This window comes from Lontra canadensis, unplaced genomic scaffold (assembly GCF_010015895.1).
Source record: "Lontra canadensis isolate GAN:19392208 unplaced genomic scaffold, GSC_riverotter_1.0 scaffold30, whole genome shotgun sequence".
NCBI classification, from domain to species: domain Eukaryota; kingdom Metazoa; phylum Chordata; class Mammalia; order Carnivora; family Mustelidae; genus Lontra; species Lontra canadensis.
In genome coordinates, this window is record NW_022631024.1 from 2,287,252 (window position 1) to 2,307,207 (window position 19,956).

General features: G+C 52.7%; 1 protein-coding gene across 2 annotated transcripts in view; it reads right to left on the minus strand.

The window, feature by feature from the left end:
• Positions 1-19,956, minus strand: part of WHRN (whirlin) — an 85,966-nt gene that overhangs the window by 38,376 nt on the left and 27,634 nt on the right. For both annotated transcript variants that reach the window (XM_032865694.1, XM_032865693.1), the window contains exon 3: positions 15,210-15,335. In XM_032865694.1, the coding sequence (XP_032721585.1) occupies positions 15,210-15,335 (126 nt within the window). The remainder of the gene's footprint in view (positions 1-15,209; positions 15,336-19,956) is intronic.

A 19,956-nucleotide genomic window follows, 5' to 3' on the forward strand; every position in this document is an offset into this window, starting at 1 on the left:
CAGCAACTCCAGGCCCTTCCTTCAACCACTTGGAAATGAGGGATTCGGAGACCCACGGCCGGCCCCTGCTGGTCATCTCCCTCCGGGGTCCAGGACTGTTCGGGGGTGGCGTGGGGCTGGGCATGTGAATGAGCACGCTCCCCTTATCCCATGACCAGGGGAAGCCCCAGCTGGGCTCCCGCCCTAAGAGGCCTCCCTGAAGAAACTAAGTGTTTCTCTTTTTGATAGCAGCCTGCCTGGGGACAATTATGGCCTTAGCAGGGCTCCCTTAAAGGCCAGGCCACTTCAATGTGTCCAATTTGTCAACCAGCCCTTAGGAGGCCAGGGCACAAGCCCAGCCAAGACGGCATCTTAAGGGAGGGCAGAGAATGTGCCACTGGCAGGGGGAGAGGCTAGAAGTAGAACTAGAACTAGAGCTGCCTGATATGTGCCGGGTTCTCGGGAAAGCAATCACCTTCCCGCCCCTCAGGGAAGGTGCCCATCAGCCCGGGTTCATCAGCTGTTGGAGAGTTCCAGATGCCGGTACAGCCCAGTGTCCCCTGTCAGCACCCACGCTGGTGGGGTGAGTGAAAATCACCCACACAGAGCTAAAGTTTTTGGAATGCTTATCACGTGCCAGGCACTGGGTTTACACGCACTAGCTCATTGCCTCCTGACAACACAGTACTAAGGGCACGGGTGCCGTGGTGTTGTTATTTTTATTGATTGATTGATTGAGAGGACACACATGCACGAGCACGCATGCTCACAAGCAAGCGGGCCTGGAATCTGTAGGAAGCACAGGTTCTCATCCACGGCCCCTGGGAAGGGAAGCAAGATACCAACTCTGAGGCTCACACCGCTCTTAGACCCCTGCCCAGGATTGCGAGGTGGCCACTGTGTCTCAGGGAGAGGCAGCCCCGGGGAAAGGCTCTGGAAGGGAAGCAAAGCCCGTCCTTTAAGTTGGAGCTTAGCAATCACAGAAAAGTGGTTATTCCACTTCTTGCTGAAAATAGTCAGGGGATTTTCGAGTCCCCAAAGCAATCAGGGGCTGCTCTGCCACCGTTCTCCCAAGCGGGCCCTGGGGGGCCAAGGCTGGCTTGCCACTGAGGAACCGGAAGGAGCACCCTTGGGGTTATTCTACCCGGGAGAGGCAGGGCAGGATCCGTCCTTCTGGGACACAGCTCAGTGGAGAGGGCAGGGCCTGTGACCTTGGCCAGCCCCTTCCTGGCAAATCACTCCCACTTTCTGAGCCTTGTTTTTCTCATCCACAAACAGAAGTAATACAGGGTTAGGCTGAAAACAAGAAATAACTTTTAAAGCCGGCATTTATTGAATACTTTTATTTGTGTTAAGTGCCTCATCAAGATTCTCTGGCTACATCCTCACAATGGTCCAAGAGCTATTATTATCCCAGCTTTACAGATGAGGGAGCTGGGTCCAGGGGGACAGAGAGACACAGCCAGTAACTCTGATTCCAGAGTGGTTGCGTCCAGGCCCTGCCCCTTCTGCCACTAGGACATGGCTTGGTAATGACGTCACAGAGCCTGGTGCACAGTGGGCATGAAAGTGTTTGCTACTGCTATGATTCAATTCCCCCCAAATCACACTCCGGTGCTGTAAGTTCTTATCTAAATAATCTTAACAGTTGAGCCAGGCCCGTGCCCTCACTTGGGGATGGCGTGCATCCAATCACCTGGGCCAAGGGTCCCTCTTCCAGACCCATGGCAACCCCACGAGCTCACACACTTGCGCAGCTGCGCTCACGAAATGGCACTAGGATTCAGGTATCGATCGTATGCTGTCCTTGGGAGCAGAAGGAGCTGTTGGCAGATCAGCGACAGAGGATCTGGAGGCACAGAAATGCGACAAAGCCCTTCCCAACATCAAATCGAACCTGCATTACTGATCCCAGACCTTGGGGCTTCTGTGCCTGGCCAGGCTGCTGGCAACCGGGCGCAGAGGCGAGCATGTGGCCTCCGTGGGCCCCGCATCTGAGTCACCCGTTCTCTGCCAATCGAGAGCATGCAATGGGGCGGGTTGCTTAATCCCACGGAACCTCGGGTTCCTTCGTGCATAAAACAGGGATGACGACTACCCGTTCTCCCTCGTGGGGCGGTGATGAGGACAGAACCGCAGGATGCAGAACGCACCTGGGTGGGCCTGGGTCTGCGGGGCGTGGTCAGCAGGCGGCTTCTCTCGTGCCGTTGCTATTGCGCAGACTGCAGAAATATCCCTCTGTCCTGTGCTCCTCCCCCAGTTTGCCCAAGAACCACTCCACCAGGGACAGCCTCTGGAAGTTCTCTAAGTGACCCCCGGGGTTGGCTGGAGGGGAGGGGGGGTGGCGAATGGGCCTTCTGTGACTAAGCATCAGTCCTGCCTGAGTTCCAATACCAGCTCTTCGACCTACTAGCTGTGGCTCCTTGGGCATGTTACTTAACCTCTCTGGGCCTTGGCTGCCCGTCTCTAAAATGGGGGTGCTACTAGTGCCTCCTACGGGGTTGCTGGGAGGAGTCAGGGACTTGGCATGGGCACAGCACTCACTGCGCACCCTGGCCGGCACAGGAGGCCCTCCCCAAATGCTGGTGATCACTATTATTGTTACCGCCAAGTAGGAAGAGTGAGAAGACGGCTCTACCCTAACTTCCTTCTATGATCATTGCCCCTTGTTATGATTATTACTGACTCCATGCTGCCACACCTCCTGCCATTTTCACCACGCTTTTACTGAAGCATATTTCGAACGTCCAGAAGACTCCTCCAGGTTCCGGGTCCAAAAGCACAGTGTGTGGAAACCCTGGGCAGCTGTCGCTGGTGTGCGGACAGCTGAGAACCGGGGCAGGAGCAGGGCAGGAGGGCGGAGTGCCTGCCCCCATCGTGCGGATTCAGGGCTGAAGGGCGGAGCAGCTAACGGGGGCTTCCTGGAGCCAGTCCCCAGCCTAGTTCTACCTCCTCTTTGCTGTGTGATCTCGAGCAAGTGATGACCTCTCTGAGCCTCAGTTTGCTTATCTTTCTGTGAAGGATGATACAACATGGACTTACGTGAAAGTCACTTTGTGGGGTGCCAGGACTAGAATAATGACTCAGGGGAGGCTGGCTGTCACCAATTTCTCGGCCCAGCACCAGCCACCGGCAGTCCCTGCCGTCGGTTGTCCCTTACGCCCACCCCGCCCGTTCGCAATTTCAACGCGGAGCACATAGGGGACCCAAATCCAGGTGCTGTGTCACACGCACCTCACTGTTCCTCAGACCGCTGGCACCTGGTGCCCACCCTATTGCCGGCAGTGCTCCAACCACAGGAGAGACCCACGGGCCCTGGGGTGCTGGGGGGGCGGGGGGGAGCGGGACCCAGCCCACGGGGCTCTCTCCAGACCCCGCTCAAGGAAGACAAGAAAACAGGTGCACTCAGGAGACAGTCTGCCCTTTCTCCTCGGCATGTGCTCTCTCGCTGACAGAAGAGAGAACACTGGAGGTTTTCAATCCCAGTGCTAAAAGTGACCACAGCAAGAGTTCTAGAACACGCCTTGGCCCATCTCAGTGCTCTCATGGAACAAAATAACAGACTCCAAGTCTGACAAATCAGAGATGTCAGCTTTGGAATGAAAAAGAGATGCAATTTTCTAAGAGGCCAATGGTCGGGTCATAAAAGGACCAGAAGGAACAGGAAGAGTCGCTGAGACACCACGGGGGCCACAGGCCAAACAGAGAAAGGTCTGGAAAGACAAGCCAGCGGCTGACGGTCATCACATTCCAGGGCTGGACAAAGGGAGGACCTGAGTCGGGCTGTGACTGACTTTTCTACAACGATCTCTACACGTAGCAAAAGAAAAAGTAAGGATTTTTTAAAAATATGTATGGGGCACCTGGGTGGCTTAGTGGGTTAAAGCCTCTGCCTTCAGCTCAGGTCATAATTCCAGGGTTCTGGGATCGAGCCCCGCATCGGGCTCTCTGCCCAGCGGGGAGCCTGCTTCCTTTCCTCTCTCTCTGACTGCCTCTCAGCCTACTTATGATCTGTCAAATAAATAAATAAATAAAATTTTAAAAAAAATATGTATTACACACGTAGCCAAGTTGGTATCTGCCAGGAGTCTCTACTGTGAACTTATTATTTTTCCTTTTACAATTAGGAAATATTTTGGTGGAGACGTTTCCACACTATGCAAGGAAAATAATCCTGTTTCTGCCTAAACCCCTGTCCGCTGTTTCACACCCACGGGCGCATCTTGCCTGCCGTAATTGTCACTATAATGGAACATTTTAACAGTGATTTCCTCCTCCCGTATTCCTTCTGTGTTTATTAATGGGAGTTTTTCCTTAGGGAAGAGTGGTTGCTTCTCCCTCATCTATTTATTTCATTCTTTATGTAATTACATTAGTACAGACTCACGGCTGTTTCCGGCATTCTCCGGCCACCAGGAGCTCTTCTGATCTGCTGGTGGGTTCCGTGACCCACCTTGCCCCACAGCCTTACTTTGTGGGACCTACTACAGGACGCCCCTGGCTCCTCTTGTACCTTTCCAGCCCAAGACCTGGAATCACCATTTCTACAGAGATCCCTGGCTCCTTTTTTTTTTTTTTTTTAAGATTTTATTTATTAGAGCAAGAGAGAGAATGCTCACACACATGTGCACAAGCAGGGCTGAGGGAAGCCAGGGGAGAGGCAGGCTCCCCGCTGAGCACAGAGCCTGACACGGGGTTCAATCCTAAAACTCTGGGATCATGACCTGAGCTGAAGACAAACACTTACCAGACTGAGCCACCTAGGCACCACCCTCTGTCCCCGGCTCCTTTTATTTAGAAAATAGTATTTAGGGGTGCCTGGGTGGCTCAGTGGGTTAAGCCTCTGCCTTTGGCTCAGGTCATGGTCTCAGGGTCCCAGGATCGAGCCCCTCATGGGGCTCTCTGCTCAGCGGGGAGCCTGCTTCTCCCTCTCTCTCTGCCTGCCTCTCTGCCTACTTGTGATCTCTCTCTCTCTCTCTGTGTCAAACAAATAAATAAATCTTTTAAAAAGAAAAAAGTATTTAGAAACTAAGATCTGGGTACTTAAGTGTACCTTTTTTATTGGGGTGTCCCTGCTTCTAGGCCTTCTACATGAAAAGAGCAAAGAACTATACCTACATGTTCTAAATCATCCGTATACACAGCTCTATTTCTGTAGCTGCATGTGTACACATCTACATTTTGTCTCTCTTTTTGATAAATGTGTCCATATTGATACCTTTCAGTCCCACAAGGTTTATTTCCTACTTTCCTTTCCTTACTTGTAATGTTTTTCTAAAAGCGAAAACTTGGCTCTCATTATCTAAAATATAGGTGGGACACCTGGGTGGCTCAGTGGGTTAAGCCTCTGCCTTGGGCTCAGGTCATGATCTCAGGCTCCTGGGATCGAGCCCCGAATTGGGCTCTCTGCTCAGCAGGGATCCTGCTTCTCCCTTTCTCTCTGCCTGCCTCTCTGCCTACTTGCAATCTCTCTCTGTCACATAAATAAATAAATAAAATCTTTAAAAAAAACCCAACAGCTACTTAGTTTTTCAACCTTAGTGTACAAATGAAGTAGTTTCAGAATTCCCAATCTATGTGCTTTTTTTTTTCTTTTTTGGTGGGAAGGGTCAGAGAGGAAGAGAGAGAGAGAAAACTCAAGCAGGCTCCACACCCAGTGCGGAGCCTGACGTGGGGCTCGATCTCATGACCCTGAGGATCACGACGCATAACGAGCTGAGCCATTCAGGCGTCCCCATATGCTTTTGAGGAAAAAAAAAAAAAAAACCAAACCCAAAGTGCCAACTGGAATACAGTGTTTGTGTATAGTTGTCCTTGTCTCTGCCTTACAGCATCAGTCAAAACAATGTTTTCCAAAATTACTTCAATGAGTGCCTTTCCTCTCCATCCTCCCTCAGCGCGGTGGTGTGGATCACCAGTAACACAGTTAGGTTCTTTGTCTTCCTTTGGCTCAGTCTGCACTCCGTCTACGCCCCCACAGCTAATCTTTAAAAATTTACATACAGTAAAGTCCACCCTTCGGCGTCGGGTTCTGTGGGTCTCAACAAGGGCACGGAGCCACGTGTCCCCCATCGCAGTTTGTACAAAACCCCTTCACAGATCTGCTGCCCATTCCGAGAGTCCTTCAGAAATTCTTGAGACAAGTCCTTTGTCAAAAACATGATCAGAACCCATTTTTCTTCTCCAACTTTGTGGCTTATCTTTCCTTTCTCTTGCAAGTGTCTCCTGCAGAGACATTTTTAATTTTGACAAAATCCCATTTGTCAAATTTTTCTTTTACGGATCTTGCTTCTGAGGTTGTATCTAAAAACTCTTACCCGAGGTCACACAGATTTTCTCCTGCACGTTCCCAGAATAGGCAGTCTGGCTTTATCTTCTCCATTTTGAGTGAATTTTCATGGAAGGGGCTGAGGTTTGGGTAAGGGTCACCTGTTTGCCCACAGACATCCAACTGTTCCAGCACTGTTTGTTCAAAGGACTATCCTTTCTCCATCGAATTACCCTTGTGCTTCTGCCAAAAATCAGCTAAGTATATTTGTGGAGGTTTATTTCTGGACTCACTCCTCTGGTCCACTGATCGCTGTGGATGTCCCCCCCCCCCCCAATACTGCCCACGCTATCTTGCTTAATGCAGCTTTACCCTAAGTCCCAAAGTCAGGGAGCGAATTCTCCAACAGTGCTCTTCCATTTGAGAATTGTTTTGACTCACCTAGTTTTTCTGCCTGTCCATTTAAATATTTAGAATCATATTGTAAATATCTACCAAAAAACCTACTAGACTTGGAAATGGGGATTGCCCTGAATCCAGATCAAATTAGGGAGATCTGACATCTCAATCACACTGAGCCTTCCTGGCCATGAACACAGTGCCTCTCTCCATTTATTTACGTCTCTTCTGTTTTGTACTTGTCAGCATGTAAATATGACACGTTTTGTTATTTATGCTTGAGGACTTTTGGGTGCTACTCAAAATTGTATGTGTGAATTCTGAATTCCAGTAACTCGTTGCCAGCTTATAGAAATACAACTGATTTCTGTAGGCTGACTTTGTTATCATTCTACCTTGCTAAATTCATTTAGTGGGTCTAGAAGCTTCTTTGGAAATTCTTCGGAAATTTCCACGTAGACAATCGGTCTTTGTAAATAGGGTGTCATTTCTTCTTTTCATATCTGTGTGCCTTTTATTCTTCTTATTGACTTACTGCACTGATACTGGACAGGAGTGGCGAGAGAAGACATTTTTGCCTCATTTCAACCTTAGAAGAAAGCACTTAGTAGAAAGCTTTTTTCTTTCTTAGAAGATAGCTTTGTTGTAGGTGTTCACAGGCTGATTCTGAATGTTTCTCACCGTTAAGGATGTTTAACTGGAGGTTTGTTGGATGCCTGTCATTGAGTCAAGGAAGTTCCCTTTGATTCCTAGTGTTCTTATCATAACTGGACACTGAATTTTGTTAAGTGCTTTTTCCATTCATCTTTTTTTTCCTTTAGTCTGCTAATAACACTGATTTTCACATGTCAATCCAGCCTTGCATTCCTTGGAAAAAGGAATCCCCACATGGTCATGGTATATATCCCTTTTACAGATTCAAAGACTTGATTTGCTAATATTTTGCTGAGTATTTTTGCATTCAACATATCCTGGAGGGCGGTGGTCAGTAGTTTTCTTGCGATGTATGTATTTGGTCATGAGATCACATGACACTGGCCTCATAAAATGGACTGGGAAGCACGGTCCTTTTTTTTTTTTTAAAAGATTTATTTACTTGAGAGAGAGAGAGAGAAAGTGTAGGGTGGGGGAGAGGGAGAGAGAGAATCTCAAGCAGACTCCTTGCTGGGTGCAGAGCCCAATCTGGGGCTCGATCTCACGACCCTGAGACCAAGACCTGAGCTGAAACCAAGAGCTGGACACCCAACCAGACTGAGCCACACAGGCACCCCACATTGTCTCATCTTTTATTTCCAGGAAGAGATAGCAGAGTATTTTTTTCCTTAACTGTTCAAAAAAGTTCATTAGTGAAAGCATCCGGACCTGGGTTTTCTTCTTTGGATGGTTTTTGAATACAAATTCAACTTCTCTGACACATACAAAGAACTCCAGGTTTTTCTATTTTTCCTTTTTGAGCATTCATAGTTCACATCTTTCAAGAAATTGGTCTATTCATCTAAGTTGTAGAATTTGTAGACTGAGAAGTGTTTGTAATATTTGCTAATTATCTAAGATTTTTCTGTCAGGAATTATATAAATACGAACACCGAGTTTTTGCTGTCTCGTTGGACTGCCATAAAAATCAGCCACAATCACAAATAAAAATCCCCTTACAGGATCCTCACTAAACAGGTAATACGTGGTAGCCACGCCTCTCCCCCCACCAAGAATAAGCAGGAAGCAGCCTTGGGAGAGTTTGCCAAGCTGTTGCTTCTCTCTCAGCAGAACTGTTTTGGGGAAGCATGGGGATACAAGGTCAGACTGCCCGATGATGTAGGTAGCAGCTCTGTGCGGGGGTCCTGCCCCCCCCCCATGACCCTCAGCCTGTCCCTTCCCCTCCTGCTGACTCTTAGCATCCTCATGTATAAAATGGGAGCTTAGGGGGCTGGGATCTGTCCGCACAGATGGACTCCTGCCACCTACCCTCTATCAGGGAGAGGTGGGGGTGGCACCCGAGGCCCACATGGCCCCTGTGATGAGCTGTGGGCCACGGTGGCCACTCAGCTCCCTTCAACATAAAGGCAAGCACCTCTCAGGGAAAGGGTCTTAGTGCTCAGTTCGTGATGATCACCAACACTTCTTAGTGGGATGTCCTTAAAAAAAAAAAAAGCAAGCTCTGTGTAGTCAGGTCAGAATGCAAATGTAACAGAGGTCAAGATTGCAGCTTTGGGGTCCAAAGACCTGGTTTGGGGCCTGCCTAGGCCAGACACACTCGTTCATTGAAGAAATATTTCCCGAGTACCTGCTGTGTGCCAGGCTCTGTCGTGGGCAGGGAGATGAAGTGTTTAAAGAACCACCAAGCTCTGGCCCACAGGGACAGTCATAAAATAAACACTCACCGTTTACGATGGGATGAAGGAGTTCTCCGCCCCCCCCTCCCTGAGTTGTGACAACGGTGCAGGGGTGACACGGGTAGATCACCTGCTGTTGGTGGGTGCTCGTTAGAGGGGCGCTGCCTGCGCCCAATCTAGACAGGAAGAGTCAGGGGAACAGACACTGGCAAAGCCCATCCAAAGAGGGGTCAGCCCAGCCCTTCCGGCTTCACCAACAAAGCCGCCACACTGCGTAGGCTCCAGCGAGGCCCAGCAGAGAGAGCAGATCTGCAAGGCAGCAGGCTGTCCCCAGCCACTGGGACACCGACACTACCCCAGACATAGTCTGTCACCCAGCTGCAAGCAGCAGTGTGGTGACCCAGAATGTGGGACGCTCTTGGGAGCGTCTGCTCAGAAGTGGGTCTGCTCAGAAGACCCCCAGCCAGGATGGCAGCCTACTCCCACCAGTGGCAACTAAATGGGCCTCCGACCCTGGCCTGAGCTCAGGGGTAAAGACTGTGTGACAGGGCAGGATCCAGACAAATGCACTGGGCTTGAGAAGCTTGGTGGCTCCTGAGAAGAACACATGTCCTTCATTTCCTGTCTTTGTGTTCTTTTGTTATCTGGTCAAGTTAGTGGACTAGCGAGGTGACAGCAAAGCACGTGGCCTTTGGAGGAGGGCCTGAGGGACCAGGGCCCCAGATCCCTGTGTGATCCCGGGCAAGCTATTGCACCTCTCTGGGCCTCAAGTGCTCACCTACGAAACTGCACTGTTGATGCCCACCATGGGGCTACTGGGAGGATTACGTAGGCGTGTATCCCACAAGGTTGAGCACAGTGCCCGATTCATAATAACTGGTGGATAAGCAGCAACTGCCATCATTATTATTATTTTTAAATGCCAGTCGATCTGGCTGTCCTCAAAGGAACAAATAAGGTTCTGCGGTGGGGGGCTAGAAGCTGGGGCAGGGGAGGCAGGTGCAAAGGAACATGAGAGTTCTAAAGGTAAATGCTGAAGGCGGGGGTGGGGGTGTTAGCCCCTACTGGGAGGTTGGGACAGCGGCAAGCTCCACCCCCGCCACCCCCAGGGTAAGTGCGGGGAAGTGCCTGACCCCCTCCTGAGAACTGCTCCCCCTAGCACTTGACTTGCCCTCCCCTGGACTCAGAAGCGAAGTGAGCAGCTGGAAGCCAGGCAGAAGGCAGCGTTTCCATCCCCGGAAAGCTCTGCACAGCAGCAAGGAGCCCTACTGACAAATAAAGCCTGTTCTTGGCTCCACCACCCACCAAGCCAAGCCCCTTTATTCCATTTCAGTATGCCTGATTCCACTGACAGCACGTTGGCAACAAACGGAATTAATCAGTCCTGGGTGCCCAAGCGAGTGTGGGCAGGTGTTAGCACATTCACAGGAACTCGGAGGGGGAACGTGAGATTATGGCGGGGGGCGGGGGGGATGCAAAGTGCTTTACTGCGGCGGGGACCGAAGAAGGAAAAGCCTCTTCTGGGGGCGGGCATTTTATGAGCAAATAAAGCCTCTGACTGCCCGCCACTGGGTAGCAAGCTGAAGGGACCGGAAAACTTCCGTGGAATATTCTTCCACTGCCTTGTTTCCAAACGTTGCTGCTTTCATGCTTATATAAAAGTAATATTCGCTCCACTCAGACCCCGCGCAGGGATGTGGAAGTCATTGGTCATCCCACCGCCTTCGGGAAACACGCTGACACGTTGGGACAGGTCGGTGTGACAGCTGCTCCGCGTTCTCTGTAAATATTTGCACACGCATCTGCAGTCTGAGTGCGATCCTGTGAGGTCCGCGGTGTTGCAACCTGTGCTCCCCACTTAATCACAGACCTTGGGCATCCTTCCTTATTACTAACTGTGGTTGCTGAACCTCATCTTTTCCCGGCTGCACGGTCTTGGGTGAAATGACACACCCCATGTGATCGGGCGCCGTTCACTTTGTCAGCATCAACTGGCACCTTCCCCCCACCTGGCTCTCTGCATCAGCCACATGGGCCTTCCTGGGCATCTGGGAACATCTCACTCCGTTTACTTAAGCGTTTACTGTTCTTTCTGCCTGGAATCCTCATTTCCTCCTTCACGTCATTAATTTTCCTGTCTCCTATTAGATTTCAACTTCCTCCAGGAAGCCTTCCCGGATATCCAGGAGCTAGTCTCCCCTGTTATACACCCACACAGTTCCATGGGCTTTGCCCTCTTGTTATTTATCCTGATTGTAATTAAACAACTGAGTCATTCCACCTCTGACCTGCCCTGTCTTCCCACTAGAAAGCAAGCTCCTGGAGGTCAGAGACTCTGTCTTGCTCAGCTCTGTGAGGCGAGCACTGTGTCTGGCACGCAGGAGTCCTCGGTATATACTTGCTGATTAAAAGGAAGGAAGGGAAGGAGAGGCAGCCATGGACACTCACTGCCTTTACGTAATGTCCCCTCCCTCCTGCCCTCCCTCCCTCTCTTCCTTCCTTCCTTCCTCCCTCCCTCTCTCCCTCCTACTCTCCTTTTCTCCCCCCCTTCCTCCCTCCCTCCCTCTCTTCCTCCCTCCCTCCCTCTCTTCCTCCCTCCCTCCCTCTCTTCCTTCCTCCTTCCCTCTCTTTCTTCCTCCTTCCTTCCTCCCTCCCTCCCTCCCTCATAAAACACCTGCCAACAGGCTACCTGTTTTGCCGTCTCTCTGTGGCTATGGGGACCCACAGGTGAAGGGAAACGGAGTATGTTCCTGGCACCTGGGCACCTTCTGGCTCTCGGGCTGGGAAAACGTGCAAATCTGGGAGAAAGCCTCCAAACTCATCCAGCCCAACTATTCAGCTGCTTGCTGTCCAAGCAGGGAGACCGAGATCCAGTGAGGGGAAGGACATGGCCTGATCACCGGCAGGTCCTAGGCTCTTGCCCTCCCCTATACAAGGCAAGCCCAGAGTGTGTCAGGCCTGGGTTCAAATCCCAGCTCTGACATTAGAAAGAGTTCGACCTGCAATTCCATGAGCCTCCGTCTCTTCAGCTCTGAACTGGAAACAGTGACACCTGTTATCACCAAGAGGCAAGGCAGTGAAGCCTAGTGGTTAAGGACATGGGGGGATGGGGTCACTGGGTGATGGGCATTAAGGAGGGCACGGGGTAGAATGAGCCCCAGATGTTATGTACAACTGATGAATCACTGAACTCTCCCTCTAAACCTAATAATGCACTATATGATAATTAACTGAATTTAAATAAAACGGAATAAAATTCAAAAGAAAAGGCGGCAACAACAACAAAAAGAACAGGGACTTAAGTGTGCAGGCCGGGTGCGGACCAAGCACGTCTTAGTTGGGTGACCTCGGGCAAGGTGCTTAACACCGCTCCCGAATCTGCCACCTGTAAAATGGGGACGAGAACATTCCTTTCCCGCACCTCTTCCTAAAAATCACATAACACTGTGAAGCCTTTTGCACAGGTCTGGCACAGTGACTCCTCACTAAGTGGACAACGTGATAATAAAAGCTGCCATCTGTCAGGGATGAGAGAGACAGAGACGGAGAACGTGCCCAGGGCTCTCTGCCCAGACCCTAATACATCCTCTCTCACGCTCCCTCCCTCTTTCTTTTAACATGGATTCGATCAGAATCCGTCCACCCCCAACAGAGTAGAGAACGTGCTCATACATTTCCTGTCATGGAGGACACAGCTCACATCATCACATGGCATTCTCTCTATAAGAGACCACAGGAAAAGTGCTCCCAGGCTCAGGAATAACCAGGCTTCTTGAGCACGGGTGATCTGTTTTCACCTCACAGACATCTCTGATCTGCTTCCCTCTTTGCACTGGCTGCCAGGAAGCTCAGGGCCAAATCTGCATCCCACCTTGTAGTGAGTGCTCTGGGAAAGACCTTCAACCTGGTTTCATCTCTTTCTCTCAGCCCCCATATTTCTTCTCCCCAATCTCCTCACTCATTCACTTAAAAAAAACAAAACTTTATTCAGTGACGAAAAGCTGCCGCTCATCTTTTTTGAAATGGGGGGCGGGTTAAGAAATAAATGGAATGAAAACTGCACACAGGACAAATGCAATGTGGTTGGCTGAAGTAGATCACATTAGTGAAAAAACTGGTGACCCGGAAGAAAGCATGTGGTTTGTGGAATAGCATCTTACCAACGTCAGTTTCTTGACCTTGATGGACATACTGAGGTTATTACATAACATGTTGATGTCAGGGGAAACTGGATGAAGGATAAATGGGAAATACCTTTGTGACTTCTCAGTAAATCGAAAATTATCCCAAAATAATGAACTTCTTAAAAAACAAAATGTGCACACAGGCTACTGGGAGACTGCTTCCTCTTGGAAGTCATCTTTCTCGCACGGCATGCGTTCTGGGGACCCAGAGGCATTTCAGAATCAACCAGACCCAACCCATGCTTGTGGGGCCTCTACTGCCGGCCCAGCTAGCCAGAATCCTGATCCCCGCACGGGAGTCCCCGCTTTGCCTCCCACTTGCTGTGTGACGGTCTGAGCCTCGGCTGCTGCACCTGTAAAATGGGCTAACCCGAGAAGCTGCTCTCCCAGACGTGTTGTGGGGATGTGATTTAACAGCACAAAGATGGGGAGGAACAGAAGCCTGTCTCGGGCTATCAGGGCTGCTGTGGCAAAACATGGCAGACTGGGTGGCTTATATCCAAGACATTCATTCCTCGCAGTTCTGGAGGCTGGAAGCCTGGGGTCAGGGACCAGCAAGGTCGGGTGCAGATCGCACACTTCTTGCATCCTCACTTGCAACGAGGGAGCTCTGGGGGGTCGGGACCCTTTAATAAGGACACGAATCCCATTCATGAGGCTCCACCCCCTTGACCTAAGCACCTCTCAAAGGCTCGCCCCTAACCCCGTCATGTTGGGGGTCAGGGATTGCACAGATGAATGTGGGGGACACAAGCATTCAGTCTGTGACAGCGACGCTCAATAAACTTAACCTTCATTATTAATGTCATTGTCAGCTTGTTCCTCCTCTCATCTTTTCAACAATCCTGAGAAAGAGGTGTTATTTATGATGCTCAGCTGGGAGAGGGAAGGGAAGCTCGGACAGCTGGAGGGGCTCCCCAGGGTCACCCAGCTATTAAAGAAAAAACAGCAAAGCTAGGATTCGAACCCAATCTCCCAGACTCCAAGCCCAGAGCTCTTCCAACTGCATCATCTATCCTAAAAAAAGCTGAGATTGTGAAGACACAATCTCATTTTGTGTTTCATTCCCTGGCTGTCTGGTTACCCACGGTGAAACCCTCTGGCTCCCTCAGGGTCACCCCTTCCTCCCCAGCCCCTCCAACCCCAAACTATCTCATTATGCAAGGCGGGCTCGGCTGCCACCTGGGTCCACTGCTCCCATCACTGCTGCCTTGGCTTCCCTGACATCAAGATTTACCCCCAACACACACCGCCACTTTAGGTGATCTGTCTCCTGGGCTCCAGGTCCTTGTCCCTGCCTTGCTCACTGTCACTGCCCCTCAAAGCCCTGAGCAAGTTCTGGCAGGGTGGTGCAACGTAGCGGCTAAGGCCACCGGCTGCGGAACAGACGCCTGGGCTCCCTCCGGTCCGCAACCATCAGCACCGTGACCTGGGCAACTCAGTTTCACCTTCTCTACGTGTCCACCTGAACAACTGGAAAATGTGGGTCAGAGCCACCTCCCGCCAAGGGCAGCCTGAGGGTTCAATGAGCTACGTGTGAAGTCAATGACCAGGACCTGGACGCAGTCAGCCTTCTCTAAAGCTCGAGCTAACAATACTATTTCAATAATTGCTGGTTGCCCTGACAGACTGGCACCCGGGAGCTGCCGGGTGTGAGCTCAACCCAGCTCCCGCTTTCTCCGCTCTTCCCTCTCCATGCTCCACAATGAACCTGAGGTCAGGGCCACTGCAGCCACCGGCGGTGTTTGCAAAACAGCGGTCATGAAGAGCTCAGCTGGCCCGCCACCCAGCACCATGTGGAAGGCTGCCCGGCTCTGAGGACTGCTGGGAGATGGGCTCGGGAGGTGGAGGCACGGCTCTTACCGCTTCCTCTTGCAGCCAGGGGGGCTTCCAGCTGCAACCAGGCCTCAAGGGAGGGAGGTGTGACCATCCTGCTGTAGGTCTGACCGAAATCAGCTGCAAAGAGCTCCAAGCACAGCTCCTTCTCACCCAGCCCTGCGTGTGCAGCCCTGGCACCCGTCCCCAGCCTGAGGGAGTTGGGCCGCTCACCTTGAGTCCGCTGCTTTCGGCTTCTGAGCCCGGGTCCACGCCGGTGACGTAAATGCCCAGGCCGTACTCGGCTCCCCCGCGGATTGTGAGGCCCAGGGACCGGCCGTCTCCCAGCACCAGGTTCACCTGCAGGAGGGACAGGAGATCGCTATTTGAGGGCCTGAGGGGGACGTGAATGTCGTGGGGGGGCGGCATAGCAGACTCCGGAGTCCTTGGCCTATCCCAAAGGGCATACCGATTCAGGCCTGGAACATTCCAGATCAGCTGCCCCAGCTCTGCCTCCAACTTACTGCGTGGCCTTGGGGACATCCCTCTCCCTCCTGGGCCACAGCTGTAAGTGCAGGAAAAGAAAGGCAATGAAGGCGGTGACCCCTAGAATTCTCTAGAGTGATGTGACATTTCAGGTGTTTACCTGTGCTCCACACCGTGGGGACCACAGACCCCCCCCCCCTCCAAGCTTCCCTTCACCACACCCTTCAGTCAGGGAGAGTCTGCTCTGGCCCCAGGTTCCTTCACCTTCCATCCTCCTTAGCATCAAGGCTAAGTCCACTCTGCCTCCCTGGGGATCTCCCACCAGCCAGGGGTCCCCTGCCCACTCCCCAGGAGTCTCTTGCTCTGCCACTCATTCCAGCGGCCCATGGCAGTATGGCCTCAGCTGCCCTTCTTTCTAGAGACACAGGGAGCACTTGCCGAGTGCAGACCCATTGCTGGGCCAGGGGACCAAGAGACTACCCAGACCAGTCCTGCTCCCAAAATTCTCAGCAGAAGGGCACAGAGACCAGGAAGCCGACCTTCATGGGACAGTGTGATCAGAGCGCAATGGGGCAGCTCAGAGGCCACAACAATGCAGAGAAGGTGCAAGGTCCTGACCGGGGGCGAGGGTGGTGGTTGGGGGGCTTCCCGGAGAAGGTGACAGCTCTGATGAGATTGGAGAGTGAGCAGGAGTCAACCCGGCAGGGGCCAGCAGGGGTGGGAAGGGCTTTCCAAGGTCAGCACGCGGCAGTAGGGGAGCGTGCTTTGCTCAGGATAGGATTGTGGGGTGAGTCATTATGGCCTAGGCGGGGAGCGCTGAGGGGGAGCTGGGGGGCTAGGGGACAAGCAGGGGAGGCTGGGGGCTGATTCCGGAAGGCCCCATAATCCATGAAGGAGCCTGCAGGAACATGCGTATGTCTTGAGTATGAAAGAGGAATTAGGGAAAAGGAGGAGTTGCACCAGAAGACCCCGAACTCACCCCAAAAGGGTAGAAAATATCCCTCAACAGGTTAAGACCGGGACAAGGAAGGGACCCAAAGAGAACACAGTCGTTTGCATGTATTAATCCCACTTCATTCTTCAGTCGCCCTGGGTGGAGATGGTGAAGGAGACAGACTCAGGTCCAGACTGCCCGATGCGGGGAGCTGCTGTGTGATCTCAGGCAACATCCTTCATCTCTCCGTGCCTCGAACTCTCCACCCACAAAAAGAAGATGAAAATAGCCTTACAGGACTTCTACGGAAAGGGTCACATTAAGAGACAGATGCAGGCTAGTTTCTGGGCCACGGTGAATGCTTGGCAAACGTCAGCCACTGTTGGTTCCACTTTGCATGTGACAAAGCCAGACAAGGCCACCGAGCCACAGCTGACTCCTGCAGGCTGGCGGACGTCAGGAGAGGGTCCAACAGACAGAACGCCTCTGGGGCGTTGGGTTCTAGGACCGCAGGCTCTGGGGCGGCCCCACCCCCTTCAGGCCAGAGTCGGTTCCCGGTTTGCTCCCCCGAAGGAAGACGACATTAGAAAGGACAGCATCTGCGAGCCCTCCGTTGCTCTCAGGGGGGCACCTGGGGACGGTCACCCGGCAGCGTCAGAGTGATGGATGTTCTGGAAACGGCAGGCTCTGAGGATGGGCTTGACAATGCAGCCCCTTGTGATGGCCCCGCCCAGCCCAGTGCAGCGCCGCGGCTGGGACAGCTGCGAGCTGGCGTGGGTTCGTGCCCGGCGCAGCACAGGCACTCAGAAAACACTGGCTGTTGTTCTTATCTTCCTGGTGGCCCCGGCCGGCCAGCAATGGGGCTCGCGTGCACAGATGGGGTGCCCTGGAAGGAAGGCCGGGGCGTCCTCCCCGACGCTGCTGCCTCAGAGGCTGGGATGCGCCGTGCACTTGAGCAGGGGCTGGTTCGCTCCACTCACTCACCCAGCCCCCAAGTCTGGGCCTCGTGTGGGGCACTGGATCACAGGAGCATGTGACACAGTCCCTGTCCCCAGGGCGGGGACTGGTGGCTGCTGGTGGCTCACCTTCCCCCCGCCCAGCAGCTCCCATCCAGGGACTAGGAGAAGAGGGCAGGTGAAAGCCCCACCCCTGCCTCCTTCGGGACGACCCTGAGGGCCAGCGCATCCCCTGCGCCTCCGTGGCGGGCGTCACAGCCACTGCGCCCGCTGTCCAGTCCCGTGGCCCCGGTGCCCTGTACCAGCGTCGAACCCAGGGCACTGCCCTGCTGTGCTGATAAACGACCACACACAAGTATTTTGGGCGCAGGAAGGTGGCAAAAGCTCAGAACCCAGACACAGCATAGCCCCCAGGAGTCCCGCAGGGTTCTGTTTGGCTAAAGCAAGGTGGGGAACCCGGGGAAGGGACAAGATTAGTCAGTGGGGGGTCAAGAGCCAGGCCTAGAAGACTGGGCTTTAGGTGAAAGAGAGACCTGCTCAGATTCATTCGGATTTTTGGAAGACTGCCACCCAGGTCCTTCAGGAAAGCGTGTGCACCTTGAGACAGTGGCCAGGTGGGAGTGGGGTAGGTGGGGCCCAGATCTGGGGGAGGTCAGTGAGACCGGCTGAGGACAGAGTGTGCGGCTCCGATCCCCTGCCATGCCCACAGAACGCACCCCTTCCCCCATGCTCTCTGCCTTCAGGGCCTAGGGCACACACACCTGGAGTCCAGCTCATGCGGTGGCCTGGAGTCAGTCACTCTGCTCCCCGACCTGGGATCCCCAGCTCCAAGCCCAGAAGATTCTGGGAGGAGAGAGCCAAAAGGAGCGGCTGTCTGCGGCAGGCCCCTCTGAGCCCTGAGGATGGAAACAAACCTCCCCGCCTCCCCACCACCTCCCCATAAATCCGTTACGAGGGAATAAAACAGCCTGTATCACGGAGCTGTAATAACAGTCCTATCAACCACAGGGTAATCTGCCTCAATCACTTGCTGGAATTCAACCAGCATTTGGCAGGAAAAAAATTCACCTACAGGAAAGGACACTGAGCCGGCACCATGAGAACGCCACTCCCACCGATAATACGAATAACTTGTTAAATTAATTAGTCACTAAACGTACTGAGTATTTCCTGAATTCCAGGCACTGGATGCATTGCCCCATTTAATCCTCTCTCTTCCTCTGTGGTTTCTATTGTTATGTCCATTATCCCAATGAGGACACTGAGGCAGGAGGGCTGAAATGATGTGGCCACACAGCAGCTGGCCAACCTAGGCATTTAACGAGCATGCTGCGTTGCCTCCCACAGCCCCAAGTTCAAATCCTGAGTCTGCCCTTTACTGTTGGGAAACCAGGACCCACTTCTCTGGTTTTTAGTTTTCTCTGCCAGGTAAGTTGAGAGTCTAACAACGTACCTGGGACAGGCACTACTCACTCCACTGCCCCTCCCCTTCCTGCTTTGCCCTAGAACCCTGACCCTATCAAGGAAGCAATAGAGCAACAACCCCGAGATGTAGTCAGTCTGGGCCAAGCCTGTTCCCTTCTGCCTGGGACGTGAGTAGTCTGGGCCAGTTCTGGCCAATGGACATGATGGAGGACATCTGCTGGTGGATGCTGGGAGCGATTCTGCCCTCAGAGAAAAAAGAGGCATAGGCATAGGGTGAGAGGGGCCTTCTGCCTGCCCACCCTGCATCCACTCTGCTTTGGACACAGCTGTGATGGCAGGAGCCGCAGCTGCCATTCTGCAGCTGGGAAGCAAAAAGCCAAAGACAAAAACCAACAAGAGGAAGGGCAGACTTACCAAAAAACTATACCTGGGGACTCCTAGCCCCACACTCCTTAAGGCTTCCGACAGCCAGGACATTCAGCCCCGGGCAGGGTGGATATAGGCATGATGACTCCTTCATGGACCTCAGATCCTATGCCACCTTCTCCATGAGGCCCTCCCTGCCCCTGCCTAGAATTAGCCCACCCATATACTGCCCCTATGCCCTTTTCTATATACTATACATCACTTATTGTAACATACTCACACATGCACACACACGAATGTAAGCGTTTCAAGGCGGTCATCCTTGGCTAGTTGCCGCTATATTCCCAATACTAAGAACAGTGTTGGCTCACTGTAGGTACTCAGTAAACGTTTCAGGGTAAAAAGATAGGAAAGGTACGTAGCTCCTAGCCAGCACCTGAAACATGATGGCTGTCACTGGAAGGAACGACTATGCCCTAGGCACCCAGGCACCGTGCTCCACACTTCCGTACTCGAGTACTAAGCCCTCAAACAGTCCCAGGTGGCCACCAGGACTACCCCCGTACTAACGACAGGGACACTTACTAGGCTAACCTGAGAGTAGGTGACTTGTCTGAGGTCACCCGGTCAGGAAGCTCAGGAACCAGGCTTCAAACCCAGGCCCAAAGTCCCTGCTCCCTCTGTATCAGGTTGGGCCTCAGCCCAAGCCAAGGGGCAGGGCGCCTCTTGTCCCAGTGGCTGGTCAAGTGAGTCTGGGGGAGCGGCCACGGCTGCAGCGGGGTCTGGTCACAGCCTGGAATGGGGGCTGAGGGCT